The sequence below is a fragment of the Chrysochloris asiatica genome, unplaced genomic scaffold (assembly GCF_000296735.1).
Source record: "Chrysochloris asiatica unplaced genomic scaffold, ChrAsi1.0 scaffold00043, whole genome shotgun sequence".
In the NCBI taxonomy this organism is placed as follows: domain Eukaryota; kingdom Metazoa; phylum Chordata; class Mammalia; order Afrosoricida; family Chrysochloridae; genus Chrysochloris; species Chrysochloris asiatica.
This window is the reverse complement of record NW_006408561.1, coordinates 19,300,922-19,320,180: the sequence shown is the minus strand read 5'-3', so window position 1 is coordinate 19,320,180 and position 19,259 is coordinate 19,300,922. Positions and strand designations below refer to the sequence as shown.

At 40.0% G+C, this 19,259-nt stretch overlaps 1 protein-coding gene across 8 annotated transcripts in view; it reads left to right on the top strand.

Annotated features, from left to right (window-relative positions):
• TNIK (TRAF2 and NCK interacting kinase) overlaps positions 1 to 19,259 on the top strand; it is a 549,276-nt gene that overhangs the window by 303,016 nt on the left and 227,001 nt on the right. For all 8 annotated transcript variants that reach the window (XM_006861839.1, XM_006861838.1, XM_006861835.1 and 5 more), the window contains exon 3: positions 3,356 to 3,412. In XM_006861839.1, the coding sequence (XP_006861901.1) occupies positions 3,356 to 3,412 (57 nt within the window). The remainder of the gene's footprint in view (positions 1 to 3,355; positions 3,413 to 19,259) is intronic.

Genomic DNA, 19,259 nt, shown 5'->3' with positions numbered 1-19,259 from the left:
GACCTTGCGTCTCGCAACCCGATTCGTAACCACTATGCTACCAGAGCTCCTTCTTAGCATCTATACTAGCAAAAAATAATTTTTTTAAGTAAAATGTATAGTAGAAGGAGTTTTAACTGCAATACAGTCTCCCAAAAAGAGGTCAGGAGTTGAAATGGCCCTTCAAAACTGCCTCACTGTAGTACTTAGGGCTGGGTCTTCATACTCCTGTGTTAACCAGTCATTCCTCTATGGGGAGGAAGGACAATCTTAGGTGAGAAAACTCTTGGCTGAGGACAATTCCCTGAAATGAACTCAGCTGAGAATTGCTAGCCCTCAGTCATGAAGCGGGAATCATCCTCTGTGACTGACTGGTTGATGGTGGTGATTGTTGTGTACCATCAAGTTGGTCCCAATTTATAGTGACCCTGTCTAGGGTTTCCGAGGGCTTAAAGCTTCATGGGAGCAGAAAGCCTCATCTTTCTTCCACGGAGTGATCGATAGATTTGAACTACTAATCATGCAGTTAGCAAACTAGCTCGTAATCCACTTCGCTATCAGACTGATAGACAGGTCAATACTTGGGTGTAAACTGAAACAATGGATCCTTGAAACAACAGCTGCCTTTACTACATGTTCTCTCTACTCTGAGTTTTTCCTACTTGATTTGATTCGTTTTTCATGGTTCTTGTGATGCACATCCTGGAAATCATAAGCATTGTCTGTAATCAGTGGTGTCAGTGTAGGCTGGTATGGAAACACAATGGAAGTGCACTCACCTCTGAATGATTAAGTTAAGGTTTCCTCAGTACACACAAGGTCTCATCTCAACTGAAACACTATCTGCATGTGAGATTCCTTTGTGAACAGTGGGGCTGGGATGGTGATGGATAGGGGGGTCTGCATTTTCAACAAACCTGTTATGTGTGCTCAGGCAATATACAGATTTATTTCGGTGACCTAGAAATGAAAGTATTCTCTCTTGCAGACTAGCCCCAGGCTAGCTGTTCTGAAGCCATCTTGCTGTTCCTCTGAAAATAACAGCAATAATGGAGCTGAGGAAAATGATTTCCTCCTGCAGTCATTTTAGGGAGGAGGTAAAAAAGGGGTGAAATACTGTAATGCTTGATTGATTTAGATTTCATTGTGATGCTGAATTATTTTGTATGGAACAGGAATCTGCATAGTTCTTTTTCTCAATAGGGAGCCAATATGTCCAGTTTTAGGAAAGGGAGCAGAGTGAATATGTAAGTGGAGCTCTGGTAGCGTAGTGGTTACGAATCGGGCTGCGAACCTTAAGGTCAGCGGTTCGAAACTACCAGCCGCTCCGCAGGAGAAAGATGAGGCTTTCTACTCCCATAAAGATTTATACCCTCGGAAACTCTGTACAGGGTCGCTATGGGTCGGACCTGACTCAACGGCACTTAACAACAACAACAACATTTGAGTATTAGACTGAACCAGGCCCACCAGAGCTTAGACTTTCATTTTAGACACCTTTGATTCCCTGCTGCTTGTGAAGGGATGGGTGGTAAGCTTTGAGACATGATCTGAGGTCCTACTGAGATACCAGTTTTGTGTTTTCTTAATTTCATCTGTTCAGCTCAGCTTTTTGTTAGTGTTGGTTATTTTAGTAGAAAAATCTTATCTTCATTACCAAGAAATGATGAGGCAACTGCAATTATTACAAGATAGTTTCTCTTATTTTTTTTGAGAATTACCTACTTAAGAAAACACAACTTTTTGCTTCCCTTTAGAAGCAAAATTTAGCTTGTTGTTTAAATTTAGCTGAATTTCTAGCACCAAATATAGATGGTATCCATTTGTATTTTTAATTTCTCTGGTTGTTGTTGTTGTGAAGTGCCATAGAGTCAGTTCCGACCCATAGCGACCCTGTATAGGGTTTCCAAGGAGCAGCTGGTGAGCTTGAACCACTGACCTCACAGTTCAAACCCACTGTGCCACACCAGAAATTAAAGTTGAGAATAATACTGAAATTTCAATACTTAAAAATGTTCCTGTCATCAACAGGCCAGCTTTCATCATCCTGCCTCCCAATACCATTAAAAAAAAATCTAGTTCTGTGTGAAAAAGAGATGATCAGTTCAGTGTTAAACTCAAGTTGAGTGAAATATATAAAAAAAAAATGGTTTTAAAAATTATTTTAAAATTTTACATGTAAGAATTTCTAATTTAGGGTCTGGGTGGCAGAAGTAGAAAGGAGAAAGACTTTAATTAGCTATGAGATTTTGGCGTCATCTCTGGCAGAGGGAGATTCACTTTGGCATCCCAGGGTCTCCTTCTATTCCATTTATTTGTGATTTTATAAAGTTGTCTCTTTAAACTCTGTTAACAGTGATGGTGTTTCTGATTTCTAGTGATCTCTTGGTCAGCTGATTCCTTGCCACTCCTCAAAGTCTGCCATAATCTGTATCCTAATTTGGCTTGACATTCTCTAGTGATGTAAAGGGCAGGCGCCTTCATGGTTTGCCCTGATCAAAGCTTGACAACTCAGCAGCATTCCTGTTCCAGAGCCCTCTGCCTGGGACAGATCTGAGACTGTTCATTGTTCCACCCACTGGATCTCATTTAAGTCCAAACAGCTATCCCCAAGGTGTATTATTCAGTCATCTGTCAGAAATGTTATTTCAGCTGGAAGTGAATTCCTCCCACCCCCCAGTGTTACCTTCAGTGACATCATAGTAGTTATTAAAAATAAAAAAGTACCCTGAATTCAAAAGGTAGCTGATATTTATTATTTAGAGCCAAGATGTCCATGACTTGCATTTCAAATACAATGTGGATTATCTGTTTCCTATAGCCTCTCTGGCCTTGGGCCAGTACTGTGGGCTAGATCTACTCAGTGACCAGGTGGAAAGAACTGGGTGTTGAGATACCCTTGTAATGAACTATTCGCTCAAAGCAGATTCCCTGCCTCTTAAGGAGTTAAAAAAGATAGTTCAATGTGTGACAGACATGCCTTGGAGACTGTCACAGAGAAAAATTTGTTAAGTTGGGAGACCCAACAGGAGACACAACAAATGATGTAATGGTGGACAAAACCCTGCTTGAACCAGGCATTTTACTTACAGTTTTAATCTTTTGGAGAAAAGATTCTACAGCAAAGGAAGTCAGAGCAGAAGGAAAAGCACAAAGTAAGGAGAGAGACAAGGCTGGGGGTTGGGGGTGCGGTCACAGAGAGATACAGAGAAAAAGAAGAAGGAAGACTTCAAAGATTTAAACTTTGTGTTTGTGTGTCTCCCACTGGCGTATTGTAATATTGATCTAAGCAAGTATTCCTTTTTGTTGATACTAAATGCTCATGTTACCCAAAAGAACTAATGTCTTAATTATTATTATTATATTTCCTTTATAGGGTCGTCATGTTAAAACGGGCCAGCTTGCAGCAATCAAAGTTATGGATGTCACAGGGGTAATGTATCTTTATCTTGCTACCTCCATAGATGTATGTTTGGAATAGAGACGATAGTGGTTGAAAAAATGGTACATTTAATAACTCAGGAAAGAACATTTTTCAGAAAAACTATCTTTCTAACCTTCTAAGATCTTTCTCCACTCATGCATAACATAAAGAATATACCAAATCTGACAGAAAAGACCAAGGATAAGTCACACTAATGAGTTAGATACCTACATACTGCCTTATGCAGTTAGAGTGAATAATGTGTAAAGATAATTTGCATAAACTCAACCACAGATATTTGCATATGAAGATGGAACAAGTATTTCAAGGTATTAACAGAATAATGCTGAGATTACATGGAAGAGATGAGTCTTAACAGTTTCCCCAAAGGTTCAGCTAACACTGGAGTAGACAAGAGCTTGGCTAACTAAAAAATCCTAGTGGAATTTTCAACCTAAATATTCCCCAAACATAATATTACCTACTAAACCATCATAATAATCACAAATTATTATAATAGAACAACACCAAAACAGAATTTCTGCCTGGATGATAAAAGAAACTGAAGAAATAGCCTTTATTTTAAGTACAGTTTAATGTTTTTGATCCTTTTGCTAAGTCTAGTTAAAATAGTTTAGTGCCTTTTTCAAGAGTACAGAGCAGAAATTAGACTTGAAAGAACTCATTGGACATCAAAGGCCTGCTAATAATTTCTATTGTCCTGGGGATTTTTCTAAAGCATCTGTGTGCTGTACATGAAAGATAAAAGACCAAAGTCTTCAATTCATCCCAGAAGTGGTGTATCCATTGTAAATCAACATTGAGTAAATGAGTCACACAAAGGTATCAGGAACCAGTGTACAAATGCAGAAGGTACACACAGTATATCTGCATGTTGAACTTCGCTTTCCTGCCCCAGTTTGTTCCCTGTGACAAGTAGATGGAATTTGGTAGGTTACCTATTATAATACCAGTTTCAATCATTTCAATTTATACTATACTGTACTGAGATTCCTGGGGTGGCGCTGTGGGTTAGTGCGCCAGACTGCAAAGCCGTTTCAACTGCAAGGTCAGTGGTTCAAGCTCACCAGCTGCTCCTTGGAAACCCTATACAGGGTTGCTATGGATTGGAACCAACTCAATGGCACTTAACAACAACATACTGTACTGACTTCCTTTTCCTTTCCCACACATAAATTTATCTGAATTCCTCTTTAATCTAAAAATTGTTATTCTTATATGTATATTACTACTTGGATAAAGTAGTATTTCTTTCCTTTTATCCTAAATACATAATTCAAATTTCAAAGGTTACATACCCATTCAAATATTTAACCCAATTAGTTTTTTAATTTATTGGGCAATTACTGAATGGAAGCTACATATGTGTTACATTAATCAGGTTTAGATTCTACTCCCAGAGAATAGCAAACCCAAAATGTTGTCATTAAGTGCCATCAAGACAGTTACGACCCATAGCGATCCTATATAGGGTTTCCAAGGAGTGGCTGGTTAGTTTGAACCGCCGACCTTGTGGTGCAAACCGACCTTGCAGTCCAGTGCTTTATCTCACAACACCGCACCAGGACTCCAAACCCAAAATAACCAAGACTTAATTGACTTGATGGCACTTAACAATAAGCAATGACAAGCATGAGAGGGAGCTCTGGTGTGGCGCTGCAGGATAAGCACTGAACTGCTAACTGCAAGATCAGTAATTCAAACCACCAGCGCTCCTTGAAAACCTTATACAGGGTCACTATAAGTCACAATCTCTTGGACCACACTTATCTTCCAACACAGATCTGTTGTATTTGTAGACAATATTGTCTTTGTAGACTATATTATATGCCAGTTGGAAGAAATGCAGCCATAGTGCACCTTGGAGTCCAGGATAGTCAAACTTCATCGCTCATAATTCAGACATACTGTCAGCAGGGACCAGTCGCTAGAGAAGAATATCATGTTTGGTAAGGTGGAGGGTCAGAGAAAAAGAGGAAGACCCCCAGTGATATGGATTGGCAAAGTGGCAGCATCAATGGGCTCAAGAGTGGCAACAATAGTGAGGTTGGCCCAGGACCGGGCAGTGTTTCATTCTGTTGTACTTTGGGTCACTGTGAGTCGGTATTGACTCTATGGCACCAAACAAAAACAAATAGACTCTGGAACCCTAGTGGAACAAGTTTAGGAAGGTTGGTTTGGTAGTTGGTAAACATGATAGATGTTTCTTACTGTTTCATGTTAAAGGAGTCTAGAGGTAACAGCCCAGAAATGTATGTGTTAGAATACAAGAATGCATCTTTTCTTTCTGCTCTACCATTCCAATGAATGGCTTCTACACTTAAGGTCACTTCATACTGAAGATGGTCTATCTGGTTTCCATTGATCACCTTATATGGAAAGTAAAAAAAAAAAAGAATTCACAAGGGCAGAAAAGAACCTCTTTGGATGGACTACAGTCTTTCTATTTTATATAACATTTTTCTACTTACTCCTATTTCCCATACCTAAGTGCAAGGGATAGCTAGGAACTGTAATCTTTTATTTTGCCAATGTGTCCAGGTAAAAATCCAGTTCTATCCGTCAAAAGGAAAGAAAACATGGATATTGCATAGTCAATTAGTAGAATCTGATAGAAAATTTGGAATGAGATATGATCAGTCTCAACATATAAACTTTTGCAACTCTGTTAAAGTCATGCTACTGTATTTTCCTTGGATTAAATAGGATTCCCATATAAAGAAATGCTCTTGACAGTGGAACAACTAATGTTGGTGGATGGAGTCCAAGACATTCGCACTGTAGATTAAGTTCTATTGTGTTGTAATGTGGAACTGTAGTTAAATTGTACTGACATCATTAATCCCATTGCACCAAGTGTGCTGAAATTTGTTGTTCAAAGTATGGCTTGAGGACTCTTTTAGTTTCTGGATCTATTTGTCCAATGTTAGAATGTTTGTATAATCACTCTAGACCAGCTTGCTTTGAATTAAAAATGTTCTACAGCTCTTAATCGAAAAATATGTTTTTTTTTTTCAGTTAAGAGTGTCAGTTAACATTCAAAAGTAGATTCCTTTTGAAAACAAAGTCCTACAGAAAATGGTTTAGTGACTGTTTTCTCATTTCTCCCGAGGAAGGCAGAGCCCCAACCCTGTTCTAGATACATCAGAGAGTTAATTCAATACATACAATGGATGCCTTATGCCACTGAGGGTTAGTTCTCCTGGGGGGAACCCTTGTTAGAAAGGGCTGGATGGTTTCCCTCATTTAAGCACAGCACTGACTTGTTATTAAATCATGGGCCCTTAAAAATGACAAACACAGATACACATAAGGAAATGATTTTCTTGTTTCCCCTAGTATCTGGTACAGCATCAAATGACTTTTGTATCACTCCCTTACTTATTTCAGTCAACATAAGATTTCTTTTGTGAGATTCATGTAGTGCCCCCAGAAAACAATCTATTTCATTTTACCATGTTGTCTTTTGTGTATTATAGAATACTACAAAAGCTTCTTAGCAATTATTATAATTGAGCTCATTATAGCTCCTCTGTTAAAACTGAGATGAATTCCCTAAGGTCGGCTTTGTGAATTGTATACTCTGACCTACTGCAAAGTTACTATAGTTTATTATAATTAAATTGATGAAGCCATAAGCTTGAAATCAATTTTTGAATCATTTATTTAATTCTAAACTACTTGTTTTAAAGAGAAAACAGCCACTGGATATTATGTTTCCATCCTTCTGATGTTAAAACAGAGACACTTCTAAATTTGATAACATGTATCTCAGGATTAGTACTGAGACTCAGATTTTGACACTCTTTAGTTCCTGAAATCTGTGTGTGAATTTTCGTATTTCATTTTCTCTGGGGATTCCTTCCCAGCTGAATGTGTGAACTCTCTATTCACCAGAGAAAGTGGACCCTCGAGAGTACTATTTCTCAAACTAGACTACTAGCCTTAGCACCCCTCATGTGATCATGAGAAATATATATTCTTCCATGATGTTCACATAAGGAGCTCTGGTAGCGTAGTGGTTACGAATTGGCCTGCGAACCACAAGGTCAGCAGTTCGAAACTACCAGCCACTCCACGGGAGAAAGATGAGGCTTTCTGCTCCCGTAAAGATTTACAGCCTTGGAAACCCTATACAGGGTCGCTATGGGTCGGAACCGACTCGACGGCACTTAACAACAACAACATGATGTTCACATAACCTAAAGTTAGAAGACTACTTTTCTGGGGGCTTATATTTAGCAAAGGGAGCTCTGGTAACATAGTGGGTTAAGAGTTGGGCTGCTAACCACAGGGTCAAGAGTTCAAATCTACCAGTTGTTCCTTGGGAGAAAGATGAAACTTTCTACTCCCATAAAGATTTGCAGCCTAGGAAACCCTAAATCGGGTCGCTATGAGTCAGAACCAACTCCAATAAATACCAGCTGAAGGGCCTATACATAATTGCAGTTTTCATTTATATAAAATTCCTGGTGTAAACTTGTCCCTTAATAAAGCCACCTCGAAGCTTTGACAATACTTAATAAGATAATAGCTTAATATCCTAGGCTTTTACCTTCAAAATGATAGTCATGAATGCATTTTCAGTACACCTTGGGTTGTAGTAACAAAACCCCCATCCATACTGAATTAACATGAAAAGGAGATTGAAAATAAAAATTTTAAATTAATTTTTTTGAAAACGTAACTAACTTTTTAAAATAATAAAAATAATAATGCTGATAGAATATCCAGGTAGTCACATGATATGATTAGGACTATTGTATCTCTCTCTCTCTCTCTCTATCTCTGGGATTTGCTCTCCTCCCCACATTATGGTGACAAGAATGATCCCCAGAAGCTCCAGATTCAGACTTTCATTGCCTCATTAAGGTTAGTCCCAGCAAAATTGCCACGCTGGATGTAAGTGGGCTTGCTTGGGTTATATCCCTCATCTTAAGCTACTCCCTGCCCTTCTTCAGCCATGTCTGGGTTGGGTGCCCAATACTAGTACCTACCACAGAGAATGAGAGTTGGGAGGGTTGATTGCTCAAAGGAAAACCTGAGAACTCTTAGAGAAAAGAGTGGGAAGAATGCTGTGTTGGCAAATTTTATATCATATCATGTTATTAGAGTGAATGCATTTTTAAAAAGGATTTGATACTTATGTAAAGTGCCTCTCTTTTTACATTTAAAAATGTCTATTTCTTGAAAATAGTGAAAGTAATTAACATTGATGTACAGTGGACAGTTACTATGCTTTCTGCTAACCGAAAGGTTGGTAATTCCAGTCTACCCAGAGGTTCCTTGGAAGAAAGACCTGACCATCAATTTTTGAAAAAAATCATCTTTCCCCTGCTGGGCTGCTGGTGGGTTTGAACTGCTGACCTTGTGATTAACAGCCCATCTCCTAACCCACAGTCCCACCAGAGTTCCTTACTTTATGACAGGTACTGAAAGTTCAATGATGAAAAAGTGACTCTTGTCTGAAGGGGAGATCATAACTCAATTCTGCCTTAAATATTTTTATTTCCCCAGCAGTTCATAGTGTGGCGCTGTAGGAAATGCAGTAGACTATGAACCTAAAGGTCTGCAATTCAAACCCACTAGTCACTCCTTGATAACCATTTATTTACAAGGTTGTTGTGAGTTGAAATCATCTCAACCACACTTAATAACAACAGTTGGATCAAAACGTCTTAGAGAAAATTCCAATATATACAAGCTACAGAAGCAGAATTGCTGTTTTTATGGGGGTGGGAGACCATAGCTGTGGCCCTTCCTGCCCAAACCACTGCTAGAGGCAGTGCAGGAGCCAGGAGAAGTTGAACAGGAGAGAACAAGGTGGGATTTTCCTGCTAGAAAGATCTACTTTAAGTAATGTCTGACTAAATTCCTATTTCCATTTTATACAGCGAATTCGCAGAGGTGAACCTTTTTGACCAGTCTCCATCTCTAATAGAAGAACAAGGGAGGCATCTTCTCCCAGTAAGCCTATGGTAGAGAGCTTTACCCATAGTTGTCGGACTCAGTGAATTAAATAAACCCGTACCTAATGTGGTTCAGTTTGAATCATAAGGTTGGCAGTTCAAATCCACCAGCCGCTCCTTGGAAACCTTGTTACAGGGTCACCGAGTCGGAACCAACTCAGTAGCACTTAACAACAACAATACCCTACTCCCTTATCCCTACCCCCACCCCCACCCCCCACCAGCAAAGAGAGTGGGATGGCTTCATAGTATAAGCACTAGACTGTGAATCAGGAGGTTCGAGCTTGCCAGTTATTCCTTGAAAGCAAAATGAGGATTTTTGCTGCAGCAAAGATTTAAAGCCTCACAAACCCTATACAGGGTGTCTGTGAGTTGGAACTGACTCGACAACACTTAATAACAACTCCTCAACAAATCATGTCATCATAGAATGTTTGGGACAGCTGGAGGACACATTACTCTAAGCATCCTGGATTGCTCTTTTCCAAAGGGGGACAGTTCAGTGAAGTGGTTGGTAGCACTGCATGGGTTTGGAGTCCCACAGATGTGGGTTTTCATCCTGGTTCAGAAACATTGTAATAGCAATGAAATATTTGTGAAATGTTAAAGAATACTATATCCATAACAGATGTTATCAATACTGCTAGTTTTAGTGAAAGGTAGTGTTGCAGCCCACAGATACATACTGGTGTTGCTGGTGTTAAGTGCCATCAAGTTAGTTCTGACTCATAGCGACCCTATATAGGGTTTCCAAGGAGTGGCTGGTAAGTTTGAACAACCGACCTTGTGGCTCAAACGAATTTGTGGTCCAGCATATATCTGCAGTTCATATATACTGATACTCTGTTGTTGTTTAATCAGTACTGACTCATAGTGACCCTGTACAGGCTTTCCTAGGAGCAACTGATGAGCTTGAACCACTGATCATGTGGTTCAAACTGACTTTGCAGTCCAGCACATTAACCCCACAGCACCACACCAGGACTCCTACTCTTCCCAAAATGCATCAAATCTCAATCCATTATGGTTGTTATTGTTTAATGCCATTGAGTCGATTCCGACTCACAGAGACCACCCTGCATAGAGTTTCCGAGGAACAGCTGGTGGATTTCAACTGCCGGCCTTGTGGCACACCAGTAATCTATCCATTAGCAATAAGGGAAAACCCATCAGTACTAGGAAAAATCATGGTTAATTGCCACGTACATTGTAATACCTCTTCAAAGTAGCAGGACCTTAAAAAAGGACTTAATGTCATATTGTGCTTGGGGACCAGTCACACATCTCCATTTTTTCTACCTACTTTTTGAGACCCCTCATATTTTCAAGCAAAGTAAGCTGATCTGAAAAATGGGATGCAGCATTTTTTTTTCTTCTTCTTTTTCCCTCTTGGAGGCAGAAGCAGATGGAGAGGAGAGTGAATACTGAAAAACAGAATATTATTCATGTAACAAACTACTGATTATTGTAATTAGTTCTGTGTTGAGGTGCAGTTCCCACAACATATACTCTAAGAAAACAATGTACTGATCCCATACTCTGGGTTACTGGTTACTCTGGGCTGTGATCTCAGGGAGTATCTTTTGCCATGTTCTGTTGGAACTAGCATTCATGTTTGAAAGTTCTATGGTCTGTGGGGAAGATCAGTTGCCACATGGTAATATTATTATTATAACAAGAATAGTCATGGTTAAAATAAAAATGGTATAACATTGAGTGTTTATAATGCACCAAGAATTATTCTTTTGTTGTTAATTGCTTTCCTATCCTAACTCACAATGACCCTGTATAGGTTTTCAGTGGCTTTAAATCTTATAGGAGAGAAAGCCTTATCTTTTTCCAGCAGAGCAGATGTTGGACTTTGTGGTTCACATTCCAGTGCTTATCGTATGGATTCAATGCAGTCCCTAAGACCTGTTCTTAGTACTCAATATATATTAACTCACTTTATCCCCCAAACCCCATGAAAGGAGTCCTGTTACTATAACCATTTTAATGAGAAGTAGAAAGCACACAGAAAGCTTAACTATCTTGCCTGTGCCCCACAGATAGTAAATATCACAGTTGGATCTAATTCCAGCCAATCAGACCATGCCAGCACTCACTACAGGTACAGCAGTGAGAGGAAGGGGCAGCATGGTGGGAACGAAGCATTAGATTCAGATAGAACTAGGTTCACATCCCACTCATCGGCTTACCAATTGTGACCCTGGACACATTTCTTAACCATTCTGAAGTTCAGTTTTCTTATCTGTGAAATAGGAAAACAAACAGTGCAATCTTGTTGAGAGGCTAAAATAGGCACACATTAAATCCTCAATCAATATTTTAATTATTCCCCTTGGTACAAATGATGGTGGAGCTGGGGCAATAGGAATGAGAAGAGGATTTTGGAGTAGTTCATGGAAATTATAGAATTGTATGAGTAATATATGAGTGGTAGCCTATATGAAGAACCCTGGTGTGGCATTGAACGATAAGCATTGGACTGGTAACTGCAAGGTCTGCAGTTCTAACCCACCAGCTGCTCTCGGAAATCCTCTACATGGTTGCTGTAAGTCAAAAGGCACACAACAACAATGACCTGTGCTATCTACTATGTGTCATACATGCATTAGTTAGTAGGTAATATGTCTAAGTAGTTTGAAGTTACCTCTTTTCACCACATTAACTGCAGAGTTTTATATTTTATCCTAAAGCAGTCTGTTGTTGTTAAGTGCTGTCGAGATGGTTTCAACCCATAGTGACCCTGTATAGGGTTTTCAAAGAGTGGCTGGTGAGCTTGAAACAGCTGTTAACATGACACTGTAGAGCAGGAATCAAGAGAAAAAGGGAGGCTAGATTCTGGAAGCTGAAGGCTGAATTCAGTTTCTTTCATGCATGCATGATGCATGCCTGTACTTTGCTCTGGGGTAATAACAGTAAACAAGACAAACAAACATAGACACTATCTTCTGGAATCTTACAGTCCAGCAAATCTGAAAAACATTGGTGAGGTAGTTGAACAGGTTTTTAAAAAATTAATTGCAGTTCTTGTAAACTTTCAAGGAGTAGTCTAGAAAGCTAAGAATTTGAAAATAAAACCAACTGGTCACCATGGACAGTAAATGCTCTCCTGAGAGAATGACAAGTCCTTGAGGATTGTGGTTAGACTGGGTGGACCTTGGTTAGCCAGTGCAGGGGTGGGGAAGGGGCCTTTCCTGCTGTGGGAACTCCATTCTCAGGTGTGTTCAGCTAAGCTGGGGACCCCACCCATGGTTCTTCTGCCATAGAGTCCCTTCTAGACTCCTCCTGAGGACTTCTCGTCTTTGAGGCTTTTCGTGTCACTGTCTTTAGCAGACACACCAGTTCCTTGCCTCTAGAAGTATGTGGTAACAACTTTTAATAGACAAATAATAAATGTTTTTGCCTCGACAGTGCCCGCCACCTTTGGAGCTGATTTCCTATTTTCAGTTCTGTATGTTGCACAATGTGTACAACCAGAAAGTATCTTTTAAAAGAAATTGTAAACAGAGTAGACAGGGATGGGCAACTTGGACATTGGCTACCCAAAATGGAGGGCGGGGGGTTACAAAGGCAAGAAGTGACTGGCTTACAAGCTTTCAAGAGGGAACCTAGATCCAGAGGGCCTGGAGGAAGGTAGAATCTCCAGTGAGTAGTATTCAATCTGACTAGGCAGGGCTGATACAATGAAATGCAGACGGGTCTCTTGTGATACAATAGTGAATAATTGTTATCAGGACTGATTGTAAGGGTCGGAAATGTAAAAGTAGACATTTTCTAGCAAGGAGGGGAGTGATTAACTTTTCAGTCTAGGAGCGGATGTCCCTAGGACCATCAAGGGAGAAGAGCAGAGAGCGGGACCCTACCCAGAGAAGCAGTGATGCCTGAAATGGAGCCAGAGATGATGATGTGGAGCGATGGAGCAGCTGGAGACTTTAGATCCAGAGAGGGAGAACAACTGTGTGCTGAAAACTTGGGGGTTACAGGGGAAGGATTGCATAGAGGGGATTGTAACCATGGCAATGAGACAATATATGATAGAATGAATGTAAAACTAATGTTCTCCCATGTAAACTATCACATAATTCATAATAAAATAAAAGAAGTTGTAAAAAAGGCAAGAAGTGACTGGCTTACAAGCTTTCAAGAGGGAGCCTAGATCCAGAGGGCGTGGAGGAAGGTAGAATCTCCATTGAGTAGTATCCAATCTGTCTGGGTGGGGCTGATGAAAGGAGATGCGGATAGGTCTCTTCTGATAAAATAGTGAATAATTGTTATCAGGACTGATTGTAAGGGTTGGAACTGTAAAGGTAGATGTTTTGTAGCAAAAGGAGGGGAGTGATTGACTTTGTGGTCTAGGAGAGGAGGTCCCTGGGACCATCAAGGGAGAAGAGTGGAGAGTGGGACCCTACCCAGAGAAGCAGTGACGCCAGAGATGGAGACAGAGATGATGATGTGGAGAGGTGGAGCGGCTGGGGACTTTAGACCCAGAGAGGGAGAGGGGCTGTGTGTTGATGACCGGGTGGGGGGTGGGGGGTTAGGCTTTCAGGGTATACCTTTTGGTTGGTTGATGATGCATGGAGGGGATTGTAACCGTGGCAATGAAACAATATACAATAGGACCAATGTAGAGCTAATGTTCTCCCATGTAAACTATCACATAATTCACAATAAAAATTTTTTTTTAAAAGTTGTAAAGTCTAGAAAGAAAAAGCTGAGCTGCCCACTCGATGCACACCTCTGCATCTGTCTTTACCTTATGTTGTATAGATTAGGCCTCTTTTGTCTGGGTCTCTTTGCATGCCCATGCATGCTGAGCATATGGCCTGGATGTGTAGGCTGTCATATTAGTATGCACACACGTTAGAAATATTGCTTAGAATAAAAATGGACCTGAGGGATGCTATCCGTATCCTGAAACTGGAAAATATGAGCATTCATGTTCACAAGTTTAAAAAAATATTTCACACAATAATGGTTTGAATTTAATGGTACCTTTCATTTGTGTTGCTCAAGGCATTGGATCACACTATAATGAATTATTTTAGAAACTAGTGGGATTGAGTTGCATGTAGATAAAGAAATTGGCTCACAGAGGTCAGGAGGCCTTGAGCAGACTGTTCAAGTGCAGATGAGCAACCAGATTTCTCAGTACTAGATAGCAGGGTCTCCTTTTGTAGCTCTGTGTTCTCTTTTGTACCATCAAGGTATCTTCTCCATCTTACATGTGTTCTCTTTTAACTGCACTATGTCCTCTATTGTTGAGTTCTTTCAACATTTGTAGTTTGATTTCCTTATCAATATTTTGACTTTCACTTTAAGGACTGGAGGCTGACTTTTTGGTTTCCTTTAAAATACCTCTTTCTGATTTCAAGAGTAATGCCTTTAATGAGTACCAGAGATCAGGAGCCTGAATTGTGTTTCATCCATCATTGTACCCCCACAGAGCTTACTAGCTTAGAACTTAGTGGAGTAGGTTGGTAAATGTGAGATGGCAGTTCGTTTTATGTGAATAGTCTTTGGGATATTTAATTCCAATGTAAAGATAAGATACCCGAGGAAATAAAAAGAGGAAAAAGATAAAGAAAAAACAAATCCTAATTACAGGTCACGAAAAACTTGGTAGTTATTTTTTCTGGTAGTCGAAGTCAAAAGGGAAGACACTATCAATTGTTTTTTATACCATCAAAAGAAAAATCATTCCAATTTCTGTAGGCTGTTACCTGAATTGTGTGTCTAGGACCTTTGAGAATATAAGCCACCTCATTTATGATAAACATTGTTGTTGTTAAGTACCGTGGAGTCGGTTCCGACTCATAGTGACCCTGCACAGGGTTTCCGAGGCTGTAAGTCTTTATGCGAGCAGAAAGCCTCATCTTTCTCCCACGGAACTGCTGATAGTTTCGAACTGCTGACCTTGAGGTTAGTAGCCCGATTCATAACCACTGTGCTACCAGAGCACCATATGATAAACATTAGCCAAGTGAATAACATCATTGCTGAAGTTAAGCCTGTTTATTTCTGGGTTGCTTGAACCATGGATCTTTTTTTTTTCAAACTCAGTTTTTGGGGACTCATGCATCAGTGCAGGCATGGATATGAGAAAGATGCACATCAGACTTGAGGTACCTGATCTTCTAAGGGGTACTGCTACATAGTAAGAGGGAACAGTTAGCCTCATGATAAAGATGCCAATACCACTTGTCATCAAATCAATTCCGACTCATTGTGTTCCTTTGTGTGTCAGAATAGAGCTGTGTTCCATAGGGTTTCCAGTGACTGATATTTCAGAAATGGATCACCAAGCTTTCCTTCACAAACACACCTCTGGGTGAACTCAAACCTCCCACCCTCCCATTAGCAGTCAGCGCATTGTTATTGTTGTGGGCCATTGAGTTCGTCATAGTGACACTGTGTAAGGTTTCTGAGGAAGGGCTGATGAGTTGGAACCGCTGACCTTGACTTACAAGCCAACTTGTGGTTCAGACTGAACATGCGCCACACCAGGACTCTAGAAATTTCCAATCTCATCTAATGTATATACTAGTTTTGACATTAATGCCTCATCTGCTCTGGACAAGGAGTCCTGGTATAGTGCTGTAAGATAAGCACTAGACTGCTAACCACAGGTCAGTGATTCAAACCCACCAATTGCTCCTCAGAAACCCTGTACAGGATCACTGTGCATCAGAAGTAATTCAACAGCACTTAACAACAACAAAAAGTCGGGGCAAAGTACTTAATCTTACCTCATTTCATGTCTGTAAATGTGGACAGTTTGAGAAATCAATACAGTATTTGTAAAGTGTTGAGAAAAGTACTTAGAAGAGACAGTTTAGTATGTGTTGATGCTCTTGCTATTATTGGGTATCTTACAGACATTTGTCGCTTCAGGTCACTGAAGATACTCCTCTTTTTAGCCACAGGGACTTTGCAAACTCTCTCCATCTGCCTGGAAAGCTATTCCTTCCCCAGTCACACCATATCAGACTTCCTCTTTCTTCGTCTCCAACTAGATCGTTGCCACCCAGGCTTTTGAACTCAGCTTAAACTTTTGAACTCAGTTCAAACTCAGCTCAGGACTGATACTCCAATTAGATCAGCTACCACATACCTCTTACAGGAACATTTTGTGTATATTTGTATGATTATTTGATATGTCATTATTTTTTCTCACTTTCCTATAGTAATCTTTATTGTTTCAGCGCTTAAATCTTTTTATACCCATTGTTGTATTAGCACTTGGCATCATGCATGACACATAGTAGGTAATTGTTATTGGTCTTAAGTGCTGTAGAGTCAGTTCCAACTCATAGCGACCCTGTATAGGATTTCTGAGGTATGAACTGCCAACCTTGAGGTTAGAAAGTAAGTGCTTAAAAAATACTTGTGGATTGAATTTAGGATTTGTTTTATGATGAATATATACATGTGTACCAATTCCAGGTACAGTCTGTAGAGGTGCAATGAAGAGGTGTGGCTTAGAAAATTCCTCTAACTACTGTGTACCTATTTCCTTTGCTGTTGTTAAGTACAGTTGAGTCACATCCAACTCACAGTGACATGATGCACAACAGAAAGAAACACTGGTTGGTCCTGTGCCATCCTCACCATTGGTGCTGCTACTGTGTCAGTCCATCCTAATGGGAGTCTTCCTCTTTACTGACTTTCCACTTTACCAAGCATGATGCTCTTCTCCAGGGACCAGTCTCTCCTGATAACATGTCCAAAGTATGAAAGATGAAGTCTTGCCATCCACACTGTATTTCTTACAAAATAGATTTGTTCGTTTTTCTGGCAGTTCATGGTACTTTCAATAGTCTTCTTATTTTGAATTGTGCCCCATCAGCAAATGGAGGTCCCAAATGCTTTACTCCCTTCATGTCATTATGGTTAACTCTACTTTGAGCAGGCAGCTCTTCCCCCAATATATTTTGGGTGCCTTACAACCTGAGGGGCTCATCTTCTGGCACTACATCTGACAGTGTTCCACTCCTATTTGTAAGGTTTTCCATGTAAAACCAATTGAAGTGGTCAGCCTTTCCTTTTTCCTAGTCTGCGTTAGTTTGAAAGCTCAGCTGAAACTGCCCACCATGGGTGATCCTTCTGGTGCTTAAAATACCAGTGACATAGCTTCTAGCATCACAGCAACACACAAGCCAACAGAGTAAAACAAACTGACAGATTAAGTGGTGATCTGTTTCCTTAGAGCTGTAAAAATGAAAATTCAACTGCAAAACTCCATCTTGATATAATATTTAATTCCCATTGAGTGATTAATATATTTGAACATTTAATAAACTATGATTCTAAAACAACAAACCTTGTAACATTAGATTTCAACTTTGAATACACAAAGAAATGCCAAACTGCTCATTTGTATACGTTTGTGGACTGTATGGCCTTCAGTATGACTATCCTGCTGAAATTACAAGGCTAGCTCTTTGAAATAACTGTTACCATTTACAACGAATTGTCTTATGAAATGTAGTTTTATTCTCTTCTCTTTGGAACCAAAACGAAGGAAAAAATAAGATATTGTAGCTGATGCTGTTGTTAAGTGTCATCGAGTCAGATCCGACTCATAGTGGCCGTAGATGGAGTTTCAGAGGAGTGGCTGGTGACTTTGAACCACCAACCTTGAGGTTAGCAGTCTAGTGCCACATCAGGACTGATACATAAATTTAAATTTCTTTTTCAAATTTTATTATGTTTTCATTAAAACAATCATTTTGTTGTTGCTTGGTTTTACAAAGTCAAACTTAACAGAGATATATTTACTTTCAAAAGTCTAGTTGGTATTTGTTATGTATTGTCATACTTTCTGTTGGAGTAAAAATTTCACTACTATACATATTTTCCCCCTAAAAACTGCATCCTAAATGGTATCTATGGTCCCTTCAAATCCTGATGTTCTGTATACTTTAACAATAAATTGTTCTCAACTTTTTGTTGTATTCCATCAAGTGTGAAGGGGAAAATGATGGATCAGTTAACACAAACACCTCCCCTAATGCCCATAGTTTCAATGAAAGCAGGAACAGAGAGTAGTTGCCGATGTGGGTCTAGCACATCCACGGGGCAGTGACATTTATGAGTCTGGACACCTGACACTTCCCTCTCAAATTCAAGCTGACCAGTCCCATTGATTGCTGTAGGAATTACATAACTGTTTTCTGTTTCAGAAATTGGGAGCTCTACAACTCGTCTGTCAGTTTGCCATGCTGTAGTGGCTTGCAAGTTGCTATGATTCTGAAAGCTATGCCACCAGTAATTTTTTTGTTTTATTTTTATTGTAAATTGAGTGAGAGTTTACATGGGAGAACCTCAACTTTACATTTATCCTATCGTATTTTGTTTCATTGCAATAATTATAATCCCCTCAATGCATCATCATTCAACAGCATTTGCTTCCATTCGCTTAGTGTGTTTTTATTTGGATGTACACTGAAGCACTCAGGAATATATAGCCATTTAAACAACCAAAGGGTATATACCTTGCAAGGCTGACTCCTGGCTGCCAGCACACAGCCCCTCCCCCTTCTTGAGTCTAGAGTCCCCAGCCACTTCACCTCTCTAAGTCGCCGTCTCTGTCTCCCATCTCTGGTGTCGCCACTTCTCTGGATAGGGTCCCACACTCCACTCTTCTCCCTTGATGGTCCCAGGGTCCTCTGCTCCTGGACTGAAAGATCAACTACTCCCCTCCTTTTGTTACAAAACATCTACCTTTACATTTGCGACATTCACACTCAGTCCTGATAGCAGTTATTCACTACTGAACCACAAGAGTCTTATCCCCATCTCCTTTTACCAGCTCCATCTAGACAGGTGGGAAACCACTCAGTGGAGATTCTATCATCCCC